This window comes from Ylistrum balloti, unplaced genomic scaffold (assembly GCF_031769215.1).
Source record: "Ylistrum balloti isolate Yb309-2 unplaced genomic scaffold, AGI_CSIRO_Ybal_v1 Utg369820, whole genome shotgun sequence".
In the NCBI taxonomy this organism is placed as follows: domain Eukaryota; kingdom Metazoa; phylum Mollusca; class Bivalvia; order Pectinida; family Pectinidae; genus Ylistrum; species Ylistrum balloti.
In genome coordinates this window covers 1,156,578-1,178,550 of record NW_026781988.1, presented here as the reverse complement: position 1 = coordinate 1,178,550, position 21,973 = coordinate 1,156,578, and the positions used below count along the sequence as shown (strand labels likewise).

The following is a 21,973-nucleotide window of genomic DNA, read 5'->3' as shown; positions in this document are numbered from 1 at the left end:
TCTGTTAAAACGGTATTCAACAGCATGCTGCCTTCCAAAGCAAGTTTCCTATTTTGATTCTAATTTTTTGCTTGGGAATATCTGTCATATTCCATTTTAATTAATATTTCTGACACCCAAAAATTCAAAAACCATACTGCAGGTCTCAATAACAATGTCAATTATCACAGTATAATGAAACACAGATCACAGTCTATGCCAATTCTCTCTCCAGTTCTGTGAATTATTAAGATTATATTTCTACAAAGATGGCAGGTGTTATTCCTTCAAAGATGATAGACACCGTCCATTGATTTGGGAAGGATCTCTAGGGGACAACTGTACTTGTCCTTACAGACAGTTATGCTTGTTTTGTCTGCAGAGTTCTGTTTCTACTGTATACACCATATGGATTATCCATGAAGTAGGACTGTATTCGGAATTCCTAGATACATCACCTTGACCATCCAGAAAGTAAGACCACATTCGTTACTGCAGACACCATGTTTCGTAACTCCTACAAACATCACGTGGACTGTCCATAATGTAGGGTAAGTATTACACACATCATGTGGACTGTCCCTAATGTAGGGTAACTCCTACACACATCATGTGGACTGTCCATAATGTAGAATTATATTGGTAAATCCTACACACATCACATGGACTGTCCATAATGTAGGGTAACTCCTACACACATCACGTGGACTGTCCATAATGTAGGGTAACTCCTACACACATCACACGGACTGTCCATAATGTAGGGTAACTCCTACACACATCACACGGACTGTCCATAATGTAGGGTAACTCCTACACACATCACCTGGACTGTCCATAATGTAGGGTAACTCCTACACACAACATGTGGACTGTCCATAATGTAGGGTAACTCCTACACACAACATGTGGACTGTCCATAATGTAGGGTAACTCCTACACACATCATGTGGACTGTCCATAATGTAGGGTAACTCCTACACACATCACACGGACTGTCCATAATGTAGGGTAACTCCTACACACAACACTTGGACTGTCCATAATGTAGGATTTTATTTGTAACTCCTACATGGATGACTGGCATCATCCATTTAATAGGGTTGAATCATTTGATCTTGAACAGGTTACTTTCACATGGTTGAATCAGTTGATCTTAAACAGGTTACTTCCAAACTTAAAAGATTTTTCTCAATCCTTCTTGCGACTTGACAATAATGCCAGCAAACAAGCTCCACCAGACAAAATGGCTCCAGCCCTGTGTTATGCAAGTATAAACAGTGTTAAAATTTACATGTATAAAAACACTGATTTTGATTAAAACCCAATTTACAGTGTTAAATGTTATACATTTATTCAAATTTTTAATAAAAATAAAACCATTAAACAGTTTTAAATTTGTAATCATAAAATTACATACTGATGTCATCTTTAGACATTAATTCAATAATTTATCTAGGAAAAAATATCTGATTTCCAGTGTAATTATTTTTCAGAGTACCACTTTTTCAGTTAAATCCAGATACCCACCACATGCATTTTCTGATCACTGGGGAATGTTTCCACTTGTTGTACTTTGTGACTGAGATATTTTGGTGACTTCTGAAAGCTTTAAGAATATCCTTCGAACTGAAACAATAGCACATGTATAACAATACTGTGTATGTTTAAATGTTAGAATCCACTAATGAAACTATATCAACATTTTTAGCAGTCAACACAAATTGGTTTCCAAATTTATTCTGGATGGTGACATCAAGATTGAGAACAAAAAAACAAAACTCATCATGGCATATTACAGATTGCATCGAAGTTAAGCTACATTATAACATTTGAAGTAAACCAATCTGGAAAATAAGCCATATATTCCAGGCAGTGAAAAGTACCGTGAAAACCAGAAAATATTTATATATGCCCATACTGACCAAATTTGACTACAGAAATGTTTGTCTTGTTTATTGTTGTGAAATGGAATCATGAATTTTTACGTTGGCTTTCACTACGATCACAACATCGTTATACATCAACAAGAGATCTCAGAGGGATCTTGGTGTAAACCATTGTTTCATCTTCATGTGGTCTTTGTTAGTTGGACCTTTTCCCTTTTTTTCTCTTCTTTCCTTTGATTTTATTCTTAATTTAAATGAAATTGAGAAATTCAATCTTTAACTGTCAAACCCAAGATCATCATCGTCCTGTTGATCATGTTGTTTTTCTAAACAGTTCAAAAATCAAAAGGAAATCGCTAGGAACCAAAGGGAACCTACATAAATATCAATTCAAAATGGCCACCTATTTACCATTTTGTTTTCCTCATCAGTTCTACAATCAAAGGGGCACAACTAGGGACCAAGGGAATCTAAACACAAAATTTGAAACTGATCCATTTTGTCGTTGTTGAGAAATAGCAATATCAAATTTTCATTGTCAAAATCCAAGATGGACACCTGTCTGCCATTGTTTTTCAGATCAATTCCAAAGTGGAACAATGCATGATTAGGGATCTATATATAAAATTTGGAAATGATCCATCAAGTACTTCTTAAGAAATAAAAAGAATTATTTCAGGACAGATGAACAGACAGCATACAAAGGGTGATTTGATGAAGAGCCCCACTCCTGATGATGGTAGGCTAACAATTGTATGTTCGTGATAAACTAAAATTATGAAAATGGTCACAACATTTATCTATTTAAGATACTGGGACACCAAACTATTCTGATAGTATTAAGTGGGTTAGTTTGTCACAGTCAGGGATGATACTTACCATTTATAATGCGTTGTAGCAACTAAAGCTCTTTGTGAGTTGGTAACTTGAACATCTACTGTGCCATACCGAGAAAACCATCTGATCAACTGTAAATAAAATCAATGTTTACACATGTAGCACGTGTATTACAGACATGAAACAGACATGAAACAGACATATTTTTTTGAAAATAAAACCAATCATGCCATTGTTTTATGTCTGAAATCTATTTTTACCAATTCATGATATTATGGACCATGTGAGATAACTATATCATCCCCCAAACCCTCCAAGAGAAAGATCTTTTGGTATGTTTATGTTTTGTCAGGAGGGGCTAAAACATGTTTTGGAAAATTTTCTTCAGGTTGGTAATGTCAATTGAATAGGCACTCATATAACACAACCAGTACATAATTGGAGTGTGACATTCTGATGACTACATGGTCACCTACATCTTATAACACAACCAGTAGAAGATTAGAGTGTGATGTTTTGATGACTACACGGTCACCTTCATCTCATAACACAACCAGTAGAAGATTTGAGCGTGATGTTTTGATGACTACACGGTCACCTTCATCTTATAACACAACCAGTAGAAGATTAAAGTGTGACGTTTCAATGACTACACGGTCACCTTCATTGGACAAATGACCAGTGTGGAGCCTACTAGCATTAACGTACATAGTGTGCAAGATGGTACGGAATTTACCAACTTTTCAGCTTCACTATAATTCTATGGACATTAAGGTCGAAAATATTGTGACGAGATGGTATACAGATTATAGACCAAAACATACACCAGATGGTAACAATGTACTGAAGTCATTTTGGTTATGCTTTGTTTAACACAAAGATTGTTCATATTATGGATGTGTGGGTCAATTCAGGTTAGGTCCTGTATACATACCTGTAAGGGATGTAGCTCGTATGATGGGTCTTTTGATTGGACAAACAGCAAGTCAGTGCGATCGGATGGTGGATCTGGACCATCTAAACGCTACAATATAAAACACATATGATCATACAGATCACTGGCAAACGAGGATTAACAATACAATATTGTAAATCAGTAGTCAAAAGACCAAGTAACATTAATATGTTTAGTTCTTTACTTTGAATTCTCTTACCATAAAAACATGTGGAATTTGTACACCAACAGAAGTTGGGTAAGTAAAGCAAGTAAATTTAGCTTGTGTAAAATGTTGTCAAGAGAAATAATTTGAACATCATACTTGGATATAAAATCATCAATGTGATGTTTACTGGAAATGTTGGGTTGAAAGGTAAGATTATTGACGTAATCCTGGCAAAATACTTATCACAATATACCAATTGCTTAGGGAGAACTTCCCTTCACCTCAATCGGTTGAGCATTAGGCTAGTAAACCAGAGGTCTCTGTTTCAAATCCTAGAACTTGACCTCTGTTTCAATGGTGCCCATGAAGGAAATCGGTAATAGAATTCAGTGTTACTTTCACTAGCATTGCTGTAACCCCTAAAAACTTGAGGATGAATTCTTTCCTGTAGGAGGAGTATGTAACTCGAGTTCAAACTAGCTGCAATATATTGCTTAGCTAGTGAGAACTTCTTCTAGCTTGATGGGTTGAGTGTCACACTAGTAAGCCAGAGTCCAGAGTTCAAATCCTAGCAGAGGTATTGAAACAAATAATTACTTCCATTACATTGGCACCCATATAGGGACTCGAACCCTTGACCCCTATTTCATGATTAACTTCTCATTGATATTTGTGATGTGGTACTACATGTTAGATACAACCTACCACATAGTTTGTTTCTCTGTGTATACCACAACTTACCACATAGTTTGTTTCCCTGAGTATACCACAACTTACCACATAGTTCGTTTCCCTGTGTATACCACAACTTACCACATAGTTTGTTTCCCTGAGTATACCACAACTTACCATATAGTTTGTTTCCCTGTGTATACCACAACTTACCACATAGTTTGTTTCCCTGTGTATACCACAACTTACCACATACTTTGTTTCCCTTTGTCTACCACAACTTACCACATAGTTTGTTTCTCTGTGTATACCACAACTTACCACATAGTTTGTTTCCCTGTGTATACCACAACTTACCACATAGTTTGTTTCCCTGTGTATACCACAACTTACCACATATACCACAACTTACCACATAGTTTGTTTCTCTGTGTATACCACAACTTACCACATAGTTTGTTTCCCTGTGTCTACCACAACTTACCACACAGTTTGTTTCTCTGTGTATACCACAACTTACCACATAGTTTGTTTCCCTGTGTATACCACAACTTACCACATAGTTTGTTTCCCTGTGTATACCACAACTTACCAAATAGTTTGTTTCCCTGTGTATACCACAACTTACCACACAGTTTGTTTCTCTGTGTATACCACAACTTACCACGTAGTTTGTTTCCCTGTGTATACCACAACTTACCACATAGTTTGTTTCCCTGTGTATACCACAACTTACCACATAGTTTGTTTCCCTGTGTATACCACAACTTACCACATAGTTTGTTTCCCTGTGTATACCACAACTTACCACGTAGTGTACATTTCCTCTAATTATGTTTATCTTGTTTCTGTAGGGTTTCATCTCTGTTAGGTAGCGACTGAACCGACAAGGTCTCACTTCTGTAGATCTGAACAACAAAAAATCAGCAGATGAGGGGTTTTTAAAATGACATTTTAACAGGCTTTTTGGCTAGTGTTAAATCTTTGCTACTTTTGTTTTTGCAACATAATTGCATGACAAATATTATTTGCAAGCTTGGGATAGAAGAGAATTTCTCTGTAGCTCTGTCTGATGAGTGAAAGAATAGTGAGTCTGAGGTCCTATGGTTGACTCCAAACTTGGGTATTAAAATCAATGATCAACTCCATCACATTTATCATTGGGAAATTTTCAGATGTTTGAATGATTTCAAACTTACTTTACATCTAGGAACGTCAGTATGTGGGACAGTCTCAAAAACACTACAATAAAGGATAGATAGATGTCAGTTCACAACAAATGTAGGCTGTAGTATCAAAAAACACACACATACATTGTTTTTTTTTGTATTTGGATATAAAATTTGCAACAGAAAATCTGTTGATGTGACCATGACCTTGGGTATCTATATATAGGCACGTGGCATGTGACCATGATGTTGGTTATGTTACTGAATGGGGAGGTCATTAGAAACAGCTATTGTGACAACCTTACAATGAAAGCTCCTAAATTTATTTTTAAAAACGAATAACTATATTAACATGACCTTGCCTATGAGTTTGGAGTGACAAAAGACACACTACACTTATTTACCAAGTAGTTCCTATTCATGATTACTTACCAAAGCCACACATATAGGCATCATATCCAGCTTCATGGGGCAGAGATTTCCCCTCTATAACATAGAAACAAAATAATACTACAATTTTTTTTTGTGTTGTATTATAACTACAATATTATAACTTTATAACCATATCAACAGTACTTAAAACTTTCAATAATTTGTTAGATTTATCCCTCTTGCTGACCACATGGATTCATTACACTCTAGGGTAAGTGAACGGCCCTAAGTGAATTTAAAGGAATGGTTCATCATACAAATTTTACGCTGGATTTAAAGGGATGGTCATTATACCAACATTACACTAAGTCTGAAGGGATGCTTCTTTACACAAAGTTTACACTGAATTTGAAGGGATGGTTCACCATACAGACTGATTATAATGGACATGAAGGGAAAACTTCCCACAAATTCTGTAAGGAACTGGAAGGGATGGTTCATCACATGATTGATTACACTGAAACTAAAGGGATTGGTTCACTACTCAAATTAACTTGATTGATTTCACTGGATTGATAAGACGGACTGTATGGATGATTGATTTCACTGGATTGATAAGACCAACTGCATGGATGATTGATTTCACTGGATTGATAAGACGGACTGTATGGATGATTGATCACACCGCGAAGTGACTGTATGGAAAAAATGTACAGTGGAAAAAATTTAGCAGAATGAAATTTTACTTACTGTAATTATCAGTGGCATGGACTACAGATGGCGTATCGATCACAAACTGCTGACCTTCAGGGCTGTACAAACAACAATTACAGTATATCATACACCAATCACAGATGTCAGTCATGTATTGAAGATTCCTACCTGTAACTGAGTGGTTAAGGGTACTGAAATATAGTGTTATCTTTCTAGTAACAGCCAGTGTTGTTTAGTGCTATATAGTGTTATCTTTCTAGTTACAGTCAGTGTTGTTTAGTGCTATATAGTGTTATCTTTCTAGTAACAGTCAGTGTTGTTTAGTGCTATATAGTGTTATCTTTCTAGTAACAGTCAGTGTTGTTTAGTGCTATATAGTGTTATCTTTCTAGTAACAGTCATAGTGTTATCTTTCTAGTAACAGTTGTTTAAGTGCTATATAGTGTTATCTTTCTAGTGTTATATAGTGTTATCTTTCTAGTAACAGTCAGTGTTGTTTAGTGCTATATAGTGTTATCTTTCTAGTAACAGTCAGTGTTGTTTAGTGCTATATAGTGTTATCTTTCTAGTAACAGTGTTGTTTAGTGCTATATAGTGTTATCTTTCTAGTAACAGTCAGTGTTGTTTAGTGCTATATAGTGTTATCTTTCTAGTAACAGTGTTGTTTAGTGCTATATAGTGTTATCTTTCTAGTAACAGTCAGTGTTGTTTAGTGCTATATAGTGTTATCTTTCTAGTAACAGTCAGTGTTGTTTAGTGCTATATAGTGTTATCTTTCTAGTAACAGTGTTGTTTAGTGCTATATAGTTTAGTGCTATATAGTGTTATCTTTCTAGTAACAGTGTTGTTTAGTGCTATATAGTGTTATCTTTCTAGTAACAGTCAGTGTTGTTTAGTGCTATATAGTGTTATCTTTCTAGTAACAGTCAGTGTTGTTTAGTGCTATATAGTGTTATCTTTCTAGTAACAGTGTTGTTTAGTGCTATATAGTGTTATCTTTCTAGTAACAGTGTTGTTTAGTGCTATATAGTGTTATCTTTCTAGTAACAGTCAGTGTTGTTTAGTGCTATATAGTGTTATCTTTCTAGTAACAGTGTTGTTTAGTGCTATATAGTGTTATCTTTCTAGTAACAGTGTTGTTTAGTGCTATATAGTGTTGTTTAGTGCTATATAGTGTTATCTTTCTAGTAACAGTCAGTGTTGTTTAGTGCTATATAGTGTTATCTTTCTAGTAACAGTCAGTGTTGTTTAGTGCTATATAGTGTTATCTTTCTAGTAACAGTGTTGTTTAGTGCTATATAGTGTTATCAGTGTTGTTTAGTGCTATATAGTGTTATCTTTCTAGTCACAGTGTTGTTTAGTGCTATATAGTGTTATCTTTCTAGTAACAGTGTTGTTTAGTGCTATATAGTGTTATCTTTCTAGTAACAGTATATAGTGTTATCAGTCAGTGTTGTTTAGTGCTATATAGTGTTATCTTTCTAGTAACAGTGTTGTTTAGTGCTATATAGTGTTATCTTTCTAGTAACAGTGTTGTTTAGTGCTATATAGTGTTATCTTTCTAGTAGTGCTATATAGTGTTATCAGTGTTGTTTAGTGCTATATATAGTGTTATCTTTCTAGTAACAGTGTTGTTTAGTGCTATATAGTGTTATCTTTCTAGTAACAGTGTTGTTTAGTGCTATATAGTGTTATCTTTCTAGTAACAGTCAGTGTTGTTTAGTGCTATATAGTGTTATCTTTCTAGTAACAGTCAGTGTTGTTTAGTGCTATATAGTGTTATCTTTCTAGTAACAGTGTTGTTTAGTGCTATATAGTGTTATCTTTCTAGTAACAGTCATTGTTGTTTAGTGTTATATAGTGTTATCTTTCTAGTAACAGTCAGTGTTGTTTAGTGCTATATAGTGTTATCTTTCTAGTATATAGTGCTATATAGTGTTATCTTTCTAGTAACAGTGTTGTTTAGTGCTATATAGTGTTATCTTTCTAGTAACAGTGTTGTTTAGTGCTATATAGTGTTATCTTTCTAGTAACAGTGTTGTTTAGTGCTATATAGTGTTATCTTTCTAGTAACAGTCAGTGTTGTTTAGTGCTATATAGTGTTATCTTTCTAGTAACAGTCAGTGTTGTTTAGTGTTATATAGTGTTATCTTTCTAGTAACAGTCAGTGTTGTTTAGTGCTATATAGTGTTATCTTTCTAGTAACAGTCAGTGTTGTTTAGTGCTATATAGTGTTATCTTTCTATATAGTGTTATCTTTCTAGTAACAGTCAGTGTTGTTTAGTGCTATATAGTGTTATCTTTCTAGTAACAGTGTTGTTTAGTGCTATATAGTGTTATCTTTCTAGTAACAGTGTTGTTTAGTGCTATATAGTGTTATCTTTCTAGTTACAGTCAGTGTTGTTTAGTGCTATATAGTGTTATCTTTCTAGTAACAGTCAGTTGTTTAGTGCTATATAGTGCTATATAGTGTATATAGTGTTTCTTTCTAGTAACAGTCAGTGTTGTTTAGTGCTATATAGTGTTATCTTTCTAGTAACAGTCAGTGTTGTTTAGTGCTATATAGTGTTATCTTTCTAGTAACAGTCAGTGTTGTTTAGTGCTATATAGTGTTATCTTTCTAGTAACAGTCAGTGTTGTTTAGTGTTATATAGTGTTATCTTTCTAGTAACAGTGTTGTTTAGTGCTATATAGTGTTATCTTTCTAGTAACAGTGTTGTTTAGTGCTATATAGTGTTATCGTTCCGGTTACAGTCAGTGTTGGGATAACTATACATTACCTGGAGAGACTCTGGTACAGCATCCCCAGTGAGGAGTTATTTATCAGTGAGGAATCCCTGTAAAGCTAATAAAATATCAGAAAATTAGTCTGAAAATGCGAGCATCATTATCATACTTGATACTTGTATGTATATCAATCATCAATAGCTTGATACAAGAGATCAAGGAGGGAGCTTGGTACATATCGATGTACTTTATTAGTTCTACATCAGTTGGATCTTTTCCCTTATTGATCCAAATATCACAAGCACACCCAGGGATCAAAGGAAACCTACATATAATATTAAAGGATACTTCATCCAGAACAACCCAAGCAATTACTGAACTGTCAAAATACAAGATGGTCATCTGTCCGCCAGTTGACTTTTCTAATCAGTCCCCATATAGAAAATGTAAAGTTAGGGACCAAGACAAAACAAAAGTATGACATTTGACAGTGATCAATTCTACAGTTATTAAGAACAAGAGGCCCAAGGGTCTTAACAGTTACCTGAGTCACAATGGTTCTTGTAACATGTCATAGAAATGACTTCCTTAAAAAAGTAATATAATGCTAACTATATTGTACACAAAATGCAAATGTAAATTATGCATAGCATTAACTGCTGTTCCATGCTAAGGCTTCTAACCAAGTTTAATGAAATTACACTCAAGAGTTGAATTTTCCTATAAAAAATCTTCCATCCAGGAACAGGAACATCTTTAAAATTCCAGTCAACTTGACCCATTTTTGACCCTGCCCATCAGCCCCTGGGGGTCAATCATGGTCAATATGTGCATCTCATCAAACTGTCAGATTATACGAATAAAAGAAATTCTCAAAAATGTAATTTTTCTATATCAAATACGATAAATTTTATTCCCTCCTTAAGGGGAAATGTGACACCCTGAGGTCATGAAATTTATGTTTTTGCTAAAGCATCTGAAGGCATTTCCATCTATAAAGAGCACTTGGTTCTACCATACCTAGGATTTGAGAAGATATTTGAAATTTCAGTAAATTTTACCCATTTTTGGCCCTGCCCAACAGCCACTGGGGGTCAGTCAAGGTCAATATGTGCCTCTGATAAAACTCATCTTAAACTAATCATTCTACCCCGGTTTGAACTATTTCCAATCTACCCCGGTTTGAACTATTTCCAATCTACCACGGTTTGAACTATTTCCAATCTACCCCGGTTTGAACTATTTCCAATCTACCCCGGTTTCAACTATTTCCATTCTACCCCGGTTTGAACTATTTCCAATCTACCCCGGTTTGAACTATTTCCAATAGAAAAGAAACAAATCATGTTAAAAAAATGACATTTACCAATATAGCCTACAATTAACTTTACCCCTTCCCCTAAGGGAAATGTGAAACCCTGGCGTCATGAAATTTATTATTCTGGCAAAACATCTGAAGGCCTTTCTATCCATGAAGAGTACTTAATTCTACCATAACTGGGTTTTGAGAAGAAAATTTTTTGAAGTTTCAATCATCTTTAGTGCTGCCCCTAAGGCCCCTTGGGGTTACAATTTACAAGAAGAAAATGTTTAAAGTTTACAACACATGACGCATAACGCACGATGCCAGACAAGAAGGGATCAAAATAGGTTACCCTGTGACAACATTTCAGGTGACCAAAAAAGTTATAACAAGCTTCAACTGTCAAAATCCTAGAAGGCTGTCTGATGGCCATTTTATTTTCTGCATCAGTCCCAAAATTGACCATGCACAACTTGGGAATGATACATCTCAAAAAAGTGCACTAAAAAACTTCTATGTTTTTTTGGAGCAGGTGATCAGAGCACAAGTTAACTCATTGTTTAACACTGACTTACCTTCCTTGTGTTGTTGCAAATGTGTTTTGTATCATAAACATATGGGAAAACATTCTGCATTTCTTTCTTGAACTCTTCAAAAGTATCTTAAAAAAAGGAAATAGTTGTAATGAAAAAAGGGTACTTATGGAGAGATATTATAACTTATAGCAAGATGAACCTTCAACAAACTGCTGTCTTAAAGAAAAAATAAACCTTCCATAAGACAATATATCTAACAGACAAAGTGAACCTTTAGTAAGACACTTTATCTTATAGACAAAATTATCATTTAATAAGACACTATCTTATAGACAAAGTGAACCTTTAGTAAGACACTTTATCTTATAGACAAAATTATCATTTAATAAGACACTATCTTATAGACAAAGTGAACCTTTAGTAAGACACTTTATCTTATAGACAAAGTGAACCTTTAGTAAGACACTATATTTTATAGACAAAATTAAGATTTAGTAAGACACTATATCTTATAGACAAAATGAACATTTAGTAAGACACTATATCTTATAGACAAAATGAACATTTAGTAAGACACTATATCTTATAGACAAAATGAACATTTAGTTAGACACTATATCTTAGACAAAATGAACATTTAGTAAGACACTGTATCTTATAGACAAAATTAACATTTAGTAAGACACCATATCTAAAAGATAAAATTAACATTTATTAAGACACTATATCTTATAGTCAAAATGAATATTTAGTAAGACACTATATCTTATAGACAAAATTAACATTTAATAAGACACTTTATCTTATAGTCAAAATGAACATTTCGCTTGACACCACATTTTAGAGATAAAATGAATCTCAGGTAAGTCACTATATCTTTTAAACAAAGTGAACATTTAGTAGACTCTATATCTTAAAGATAAAACGAACCTTCAGAAAGACACCCAGTTTGTCAGAAAACAAGAACCCCCTGATTATACTGACCTGGTAAAGGTTCATGAAACTTGTCATACATCAGCAACAGATCCAGGAACATGTTGTGTCCAATGATTGGCTGCAAACATAACAGAAAACACTATGGTATTAAAACATCCATGAAACTTCGAGGACTGAGACCATTCAAATGTATTTATATACTGTATTTCTTCTAGAAATTCGTGTGTGTTTTCTGTTACAATGGTAGATAACATAGATGAACTAGATAGTTACTTTTTTTCCCTTTAAGTTTGAAGTTAACATATCTTGAGGCAATCCCTAAACAAAAGATCTAAAATTTCCAAAAAGTTGAAAATAATTAAATGAATAATGATAGTAAGACAGAAAGCGGCTATGATATATTTACCGATAACAAAGGAATAGATTTTGTATTGTGTATACTTACAACACCTCCTTTCAACATCTTAAAAACTCTGGTAAATCCTTTCAAATTATCAAGTAATCTAAAACAGAAAACATAACCACTTTGTAGAAGATGATTTTAACAATGGCCCATTGAGTAATTTTCTCAAGCACTTTGATAGCGGCAACACCTCATGAAATTCATGAAATTTTCTTTTTATTATTACAATCACCAGAATGTCTGTAATGTTTACAACAATAAACAAATATTATTACAGATTACTTTTTTGCTTGCTTTACTATTCCATCAACAGCCAGGGTTATTTTGAGGCATGATCTCCTAGTAATAGCTAGTGACTACCTTACAGGACAACATGTAGGAGGCCGATCACATGCCACTCGAAGCAATAAGGGGCAAAGTGTCTTGTCCAAGGACATAACCACAAGGCACAAAAAAGATACATGATTTCATTTTTCCTGCATTTAAACCTGAGGCTGAAATGTTGAATGCTCTTTTACTGAGTTATCACAGTCCTCCTTATCACCAATACCAAACCTTAAGTGTCACTCTATTTACTTTTCCTTATCTTGTTCATTCTCCATAGCATTCTTCATCTGCATCTTGCTCAATTTTGATATCCGTACAATCTACAAAATAATGAAAGTTAATTCAGGAGTTGTCTTACAGGCCAGCAAGAATATAAAACATATCATAACCTAAGTCACCAAGTCCATGTTTTAATTTTCATCCATTTCAACCAGTATATGGAAAATGATCTATCCAGCACTTCTCCAGAAATAAAATAACGAAATAAGACTGTCAACATTCAAAATGGACACCTGTCAGCCATGTTGTTTTTCTGATCGCTCCCAAGTCAATCTATGAACTTTTCGGAGCTAGAGAAACATTTACCTTAAATAATTTTGTAAGGACAATAATGACAGATGGTTGTGATGTTTTTTAATGATAGACTGATGACAGAGAGATGTAATGTTTTTAAGGACAGAAAAAATGACAGATGGTTGTGATGTTTTTTAATGATAGACTGATGACAGAGAGATGTAATGTTTTTAAGGACAGAAAAAATGACAGATGGTTGTGATGTTTTTTAATGATAGACTGATGATGGATGGATTTCATTTGTTTTAAGGAGAGTGATAATGAAGAGATAAAACATTTTTTAAGGAGAGACTGATGATAAACAAATGAAATGATTTTAAGGAGACTGATGACAAAATAAATGAAACAATTTATAAGGAGGGACTGATGACAGAGAGATGAAATGTTTTTCTAAGGAGAGACTGATGACAGATGTAATTTTAAACCATCTACAGTGGTTAAACATTGGTCTATCATACAAAGTGGTTAAACATTGGTCTATCATACAAAGTAAATCAGACTTCAGTCATCTCTAGAGAGTTGGGCTTGTATGCTTTCTTCAATGTTTAATGAGTGGTATAACAATGAAATACTAGAATTTTTATCAACAATACAAACCATTACTCACCCTCTGCTGACCTTCTAATACAGAAATCCAAATGTTTTTAAATCTTTCTCTGAGCTCTGCCCGCAGTATGAAGGATTTTACATATTCAAGTTCTGTAGACATAGAAAGAAAACATATCATTACTAGGATACTATGACACAGAACATGTTTCACTGACAGAAATAGTGACTTCAAAGTTTATCCTCAGAATGAATCATCTGTGACCCTTCTTTGTACAAAAGTTCTAATGCTACAAAATACTGTCTGGAGATTACCATTAATTTTCCTGTATATGAGACAGAAAAATCTCTACAATTTCTACCCAGCTTTCTGTGACCTTTGGGCCTGGTGAGCTAATAATGAAAAAGACATTTGAAACAAGCCTTTGGGAACATTACTTCACAAACTGTAATGACAAATGCCTTGTAAATCTAAGTCAAGAAATGTATTACTCTCGTAAAGAAGCAACTGATAAAGATATGTACTGATCTACAATATTTATTACCTGGAATTTCCTCATCAGCTACTTCCAGTACTGCACTTTGATCATTCTCTGTTTGGACCAGCCACTCAGCCACACGTGAACAAAATGCTTGGAGCACATCTTCGTCAACCTCATTGACCCTAAAATAGGACAACACAGGTAATGTAACTGATTTTAATACAAACTGCATATGTGATATCTTTACAGAGTGATAATCCAGTCCATATATATATAAATTATATATCACAAATGACTGAGAAACAAATCAGGAGTAAGAGTGCTGTGTGAGTTTATTTCTATTTCTTTTTCCACATCACTTTATTTTCTGTCGAGTGTGAAGTACAGTTGACATTTAGCTCTAGTCCTTAGCAAAACACCTTTCCTTATTCATACTGCTAGTTTAAACATGTGCTTCTGATCAGTGGACCGATTCGGATAGCAGATGTTTATAATCACTAGTTCTTACTAGTTACCTACCTCTGTCTCCCATTATTCATGGCCCTGGCATGGAGATATTTTTTTACTGCAAATATCTGAGGTTTATTCAGGTATGGTATCCCATCATAAACATACTGTAAATTATAAAACAAGAATTCTCCAAGTACCAACTTTTATGAATCCTGTGTTTCCCTATTCACTATATTCTCCACATATCTCCAAACACATGAGTTTTATGATGAACAATACTGTATATTTAGGTATTTTTTGAGGGGGATGATATTTTTGCTATTTCCTGGTGTATTAATATTATCCCTGAAATTTGATTCAAGAGTAGAACATCAGTAAATCTAATATTATGTACAATATAAACTGCAAGTAAAAACTGTTGTCATGTTAGTATTGTCACTAGCTTGCTTGTTTGTATCCAAGATTAACTGCTCATTTCCGCAGAATAAATAATGATCAGTATTTACAATTTTGGTACACCTTTAGAAATGGAAAGTTTTTGTAAAATTTCTTTGAAATTGGTTTGGGAGTGTCCCAGAAGATGTCGAAAATAATAAGAGTTTATGATGCATGATGCACAACTCATGATACACAATGCCACTGTTGCACTGTAAAAATAACAAAAAAAGGGAATTTAGACCTAAGCGAAAAAAAAATTGTTATACAAAACAAAAACAAAAATAGGGAAATTTAGATACTGGAAAAAACCTTCATACAATTACACTTACCTTATTGAAGTCAAAATCATACTTGCATAAGAATTGGAAACTGGATGCCTGAAGAAAAAATGATTGTGATAATGTAAATATTTGTTGCAAAAACCACTGAAACAAAAATAAATATTGAAATTCGACACAATCAGGAAAGATTATTCAGAACTAGCAAAGTTTTTAACTTAAACACTGTTATGTATAATGTGTCCACACTCCTGGACTTCAATACAAACAATATTGAGTGACTGAGAGACACACACACCTACTGACAGATTAGTTCAATGATGTATCCTTTACTTTCCAAGAGTATAAGGATAAGCTACAAAAATCACCAGAGTAAATCTTACCTGAACAAGGAAGCGGACATCAACAGGCCCAAAGGAAGGTGGGTAGAGGTAAAAGTTAAAAGTTGTGGCTAGGTAACTGCAAGTAAAACACAACATATGTTACAGTTCCAGAGGACAAAACATGTAGCACTTGGAGCAACACAATTAGAGGCACAATATACACTGAACAAAACACAACACAAACACAGCACACACTGGATAAAACACAACACAAACAAACACACACTGAACAAAACATGACATGTACACAACACAGACTGGATAAAACACAATATCAGCAAAATAAGCAATTAATACAACACAACATACAATACACACTCATTAAGACAAGACATTGATTGAAAGTAAAACACAGATACAAAGACTGTTACTTAACAAAAGAAATGGTTTATGTAAGAATGTTACTTAACAAAAGACATGGTGTATGTAAGAATGTTACTGAACAAAAGACATGGTATATGTAAGAATGTTACTGAACAAAAGACATGGTGTATGCATTGTATAATGAAAAACAATCACTTTATCAAACTTTAAACTGATAAAATTTGTCTGTATAAAGTGATTTTTTCACCTTTAACATTTTAGTACCATATACAGATTTATAAATATCTCCATGTCTCCTTAGTGCTGGAAAAAAATATAAAATCTGCAGTAAAATGCTTATATAGTTACCTGTTGCTGGATTGCCTCCTGAATGCTGACAATCCTGAAATCAATGAAAATAACGACAAATACAAACGAGCTGTGGATTAGATTACAACACATGAAATAACAAGAGGCCTAGCCACCGTGATGGTAACCTGAGATAAGCAATATTGAATATAAAGGTTAAAGGGTAAGTAGCTTTCAAGTGTCCTGAAAAAGGAATTGTGACATTAATGATAGTAAGCCAGTGAATATAATCAACCAGTGTCAATACCTGCATACCATCAAAACTGTCATCCTATACTAATAATTCTTACAAAATTATTTCCAGTTGGAAATTAACAATGTTATGCTCAAAAATGCATGTGAACTTTAAGAAGGATATAACATCATAGTTTCTTTCATTTTCACAACTTTTATTACAAGGTTACAACAATTTGTTACCCAAACAAATATCATCTATAAAATTGTAAAATTTGTTAAAAGTTCTACAGCTAATTATATTCATGTGCTTTCAACCAAATGTTATTGAAATTTCTTCTACATCTAAATACCATGTGCATTTCTTAACTATTCATATAAGAATCCAATCGCACATATAAGAATCTATATGTACCTGTTGGTATTACTTGGGTAACACAAATGTTATGTATACCCTGATATCAAAATAGTCCACTGAAGCAAACAATATCGGTCAGTACCTATAACTTCACTGGTGAAGCAACTCTAGTCACATTACTGATGCAAAATAGTCTGTACTCTCTATAGCACCAGGACATTACACATTAAATCAATTAAGGATGAAAATTGGGTCTGATTTAGCATAGGTAACTCCGAGGAGAAACTCCAGATCTAGTACAGCACTAGGACAACACAAAGTAAGCTAGTAAAGGATGAACATCAGGTCTGATTTAGCATCTACAACATTCTCTAGCTCCCAGAAATTCTAGTTAGATCACTGATGCAAGTATAAACCTTGTAGTGCTAAATTTTCATTGATGAAGACAATGTTACCTTGACCTTAAAACTCTGATAAAAAAATTACCAACTTTGCTGAGCAAGGTGATAATAATTGTCAAATAACACAAAGATATACATAGTTACCTATCTGTGTTATTGTGGACACAAAGATATACATAGTTACCTATCTGTGTTATTGTGGACACAAAGATATACATAATTACCTATCTGTGTTATTGTGGACACAAAGATATACATAATTACCTATTTTTGTTATTGTGGACACAAAGATACACATAATTACCTATTTGTGTTATTGTGGACACAAAGATACACATAATTACCTATCTGTAGTATTGTGAACTCTGACATGGAACATTTCATTTTCTGGTATCTCTCCTCAGTGGTATCAAACAAACTGTAAGGAAAAACAAGACAATTCTGCAAAGTTCATTCCCTTATAGATACACTTCCAAACCAAAGTGAAACCATACCCCAAATATGTAGAGTAGGAGATAGCACCCAGACAAAATACTTCCTCTGTATAGGTTAAAGGTCAAAATGTATTTCAGAGTGACCTGCTTTTGATACAAGATACACTGCCTTACCAAGCTGAACCCATGCTCTAAGTATGAAGTGCCAGTGACTTGCAGTGTTGGAGATCAAGCACAAACAAACTTTTTATCTGATATAGGTCAAATATAAAAATATAGGTCAGAGTGATCTACTTTTGATATATGACACAACATCTCATGAAGGTGAAGCAATACTCTGTTCCTGGTGGGGGACAAATTAGGATCAAAGGTTATCAAATAAATCCCTGAGAAAAACTTTAGCCATAAACAATTTTAGTACCAGAAAAAAATGTAAAGAGGATTAAGTTTGGTATTGACAGATCAAAGATGAATAAACCCCAGAAAACTTATGTTACATCCAAGAAAGAAAAACCTTAAATCCCAGAAGGATCTTGGTATCCATTAACATTTGATCTTTATTTAAAGTCAAGTCCTTTTCTTAATCAAATGAAATTTGAAAATTTCTTTTAAGAAATACTATAATAACCTTTAAAAGTCAAATCCATGATGGCCATCTGTCACCTATTTTATTTTTCTGATCAGTCCCTTGATCAGAATGGCGCAACTATGGACCAAGGGAAACCTATATATATTTAGTTTGTGACAGATCTATCTAGAGCTGAAATGAATTGCAGATTTTTATATTTGAATATTAGTTCAATGTATCTGAATGAGATTCAAATATTTGGATGGTAGTGTCGTCAATGGTATATGTACATGTACATATGCTTAACTTAATACCAGTTATCTCAGTAATTAATATTGCTTTATTTAACATATGAATGGGAGAAAACATGCCGAAATATCTTCAATTAGAATTGGGAAACACATAAAAAAACATCTGAAGAGCAAGATGTAAAATAAAACTCAAGGTGGATTGCACAGTGAAAATCTATCTGGTGACCTGCTTGCTTGCCATTACTTTGTCATCCAAAGAGTGAAGACAGAACAATTTGTTGGTAAATCCTGGAAATGATCTAGATTTGATGCAGTCAATACATTGGTTAAGTAAATCTGCTCCACACATTTACATATTGAATCTACAACATGCGCCGATATGCTGAAATAAAATGACAATACAAAAAGCTCACATGGTGAATTTCACAAGTCATTTGGGTGCTTTTACTTAACTGCACTTAAGCATCTGTCATTTGAATCTTAATTACCTCGAAGTAACAGGATGTTTGATCCAAAGATTTTGTCTTTATGATAAAACGACCAAATGTAGCTCAACTTTACCAACAGATCTTTCTGAATTCAATAGGAAATGTTCCTAAACCTAACTTTAGTGTTTGTCCACATTTGTGATAAGGGGAGATAAATTGTACAAAATGTTCAAATACCATTTCCCTATTCGAATGTTGGAAAATGATTATTCATATTCAAATGTTTGAATATTCATTTCAGCTCCTGAACTATCCCAAACCTCTACCAATAACAAATTTTCAAAGTCAAAATAAAAATGAGCACCTACCAGCCATTTTGTTTTTCTCATCAGTCCCAAAATCAAAAGGGTAAAACTAGGCACCAAGGGAAAACAACATAAAGCTGAAAAATATCCATCCAATCCTTCTCAAGAAATAGCAATAACAGGATTTCATTGTCAAAATTCAACATAGCTGCCTGTCAACAATTTAGCTTTTCTGACCAATCCAAAATCAAATTGGCACAAATGATGACCAAGGGGAACCTACATATAAAATTTGGAAAAGATTCATCTAGTACATCTCAAAAAAGCGCAATAAAAGATTTCTTTATACAGGACTTACTTTGTTCTTTCCTTGGCACTTTTCTCCAGCCCTGTAAACTCTGTGTCGACTGCTGTAATGTAAAGCAAGAATTTATCTACTTGGTAATGTAATTATAGTGCTTTGATTCAATAATGTTATAAAACAATACTGTTACTTTCATAGATTGATCATGGTTCGATTATAAATTAAAAAAATTCAAGACAGTTACCATAAATTCCAGATCTGAAAAGGATGAAATATAAATGTTCATTTACAAGTTTAACAACAGACAATCTGATATCTCTTTGTTTCAAAAGTTGTCAAGAGTGGCCTTTTACCTTTGACCCTTTAAAGTTGACAAAACTTTAAGGTACCAAGACATATGCACAGACAGGTGCAGAGACAAAGTACCACATGTATAGGTATAATCTTCCACTAAAAGTAGGGTGCAAGATATTTCTAAACAAAGAATTTTACGGAACATCTGAAGAAATCATAATATGATATTAAAGTTAGACTTTTGTTAGTGTCCGTGAAAGAAAAGTGAAAAACACATTCCTGGCGAGTGATTGAATTTACATTAGGAAAATACTTTCTTGCATACTTTTACAATACTGGTAACATTTTGTGCAATATCATTTGGGGAAGCCATTACATTAAGCAAAAAAGTTCATCTCATACGCCAGGAATAAATAGATTTAGCAAGACTGAAGTGCATTGTGCAACACAATTATGCGGGACCAATTGAAATTCATAGTCTCATCGACCGCGGCAGGCACATGTAAATCGGTGTACCTAATAAGTGTCCTTGGAGGAATCTTTTGTATAATATACTTTACATCAAATATAAATAATTCCTAAGAAGTTTGGAGTAGATAGAAATATTATAATTGGAGGTGATTTATATTATTTAGATACATATATTTATTTTTTAAATTTTTTTATCACCAACATATCTTAAAAAAATATGGGCTCTTATGTAGAACCATGTCCTTGTTGCAGAGTCTGGATACATTCTCATTCTCAGAATTTAAGATTTGCTAAGAGTTCTACAATTTTACATATTTAATCTGTAATTATCCCCTGTGTTTGTAAATTAACCTACTCAGTGTGTTCTCCTTTCTCCCACTTTTTCCAGATCAAAGGGATTATATAAACATTGGGAATCAATAGAGGTCTCATTATAGTTTACTCCATGGCTGTTTTGTGTACTGCATTGTCATGTGTACATGTTAACTTCAACGGTGCATTTGAATACTTTTCAGTCTGTAAACCAGAATTATTTTTTTTTTGCATGTTGTTAACATAGGTATCAAGTGTATAACACAAAAAGAATTATGAAAAAATCACAATTGATGAAATGCCGTGCGTGCGAAAACTTCGCTGGACACTCACTCCTGCGAGGTAGCTCAGTATATTGTTAGTTGTGCACGCTACTCGTCATTTAAACTGATTTTTTGCATATTGGTAGACAATGATATAAAGTATATAATATATCAAGAATTATCTAAATATCTTGATTTATGAACTGCTGGTCACCAAATATGTCACAGGGCACTCATCCCACTCAGGACACAATTAGGTACACACCATTTATATATAATCAAACCAATGCATTGCATCACATCTAAATAAACTCAACATTACTCACCTATGAAGTCGGCACTTTTTATACTGCTTTCGATAAGTGGAAGATGTTCTTCGAATGTTGACTTGAGTACTTCAACCATTGTTGCTTGTTTTTTTTTATACAAACACAATGTGTAGTTTCAATCTAACTAGTCATTTTGACCCTTCTCTGTTCAGCACATGTGTATACAATTAGAGTTACTGCCCCTTGACGGATAGGTTTCCTTACGGAGAAATGTCAGTGTACCCTATTGGCTAAGAGACTGTCTATGAACCAATTGAATCTCTTGTATTAAATATAGCTAGGAGATAGAATA

General features: G+C 33.7%; 1 protein-coding gene across 1 annotated transcript; it reads right to left on the bottom strand.

Annotated features, from left to right (window-relative positions):
- On the bottom strand, nucleotides 1-21,795 carry LOC132545027 (poly(A)-specific ribonuclease PNLDC1-like). Its single transcript, XM_060208692.1, has 22 exons — nucleotides 21,679-21,795; nucleotides 20,067-20,118; nucleotides 18,067-18,140; nucleotides 16,790-16,823; nucleotides 16,118-16,193; nucleotides 15,786-15,833; nucleotides 15,088-15,182; nucleotides 14,632-14,750; nucleotides 14,148-14,239; nucleotides 13,217-13,287; nucleotides 12,683-12,740; nucleotides 12,286-12,355; nucleotides 11,341-11,426; nucleotides 9,516-9,580; nucleotides 6,772-6,833; nucleotides 6,082-6,135; nucleotides 5,680-5,722; nucleotides 5,289-5,388; nucleotides 3,640-3,729; nucleotides 2,748-2,836; nucleotides 1,510-1,608; nucleotides 1-1,237 (listed from the first exon to the last, which is right to left on the bottom strand). Exons 1-22 carry the CDS (start codon nucleotides 21,755-21,757, stop codon nucleotides 1,171-1,173), a joined length of 1,623 nt encoding a protein of 540 aa, XP_060064675.1. The 5' UTR covers nucleotides 21,758-21,795; the 3' UTR covers nucleotides 1-1,170.
- Between the last annotated feature and the right edge of the window lie 178 nt (nucleotides 21,796-21,973).

What these genes read in the sequence shown, in the direction of transcription:
- LOC132545027 (XM_060208692.1), bottom strand. Translation starts at nt 21,757, where the DNA reads ATGGTTGAAGTACTCAAGTCAACATTCGAAGAACATCTTCCACTTATC. An exon ending in CTGACGTTCCTAGATGTAAA is followed by an intron (nt 5,389 to 5,679) that starts GTAAGTTTGAAA and finishes TTTGTTGTTCAG; the next exon opens with ATCTACAGAAGTGAGACCTT. An exon ending in GAGGAAATGTACACTACGTG is followed by an intron (nt 3,730 to 5,288) that starts GTAAGTTGTGGT and finishes TTTATATTGTAG; the next exon opens with CGTTTAGATGGTCCAGATCC.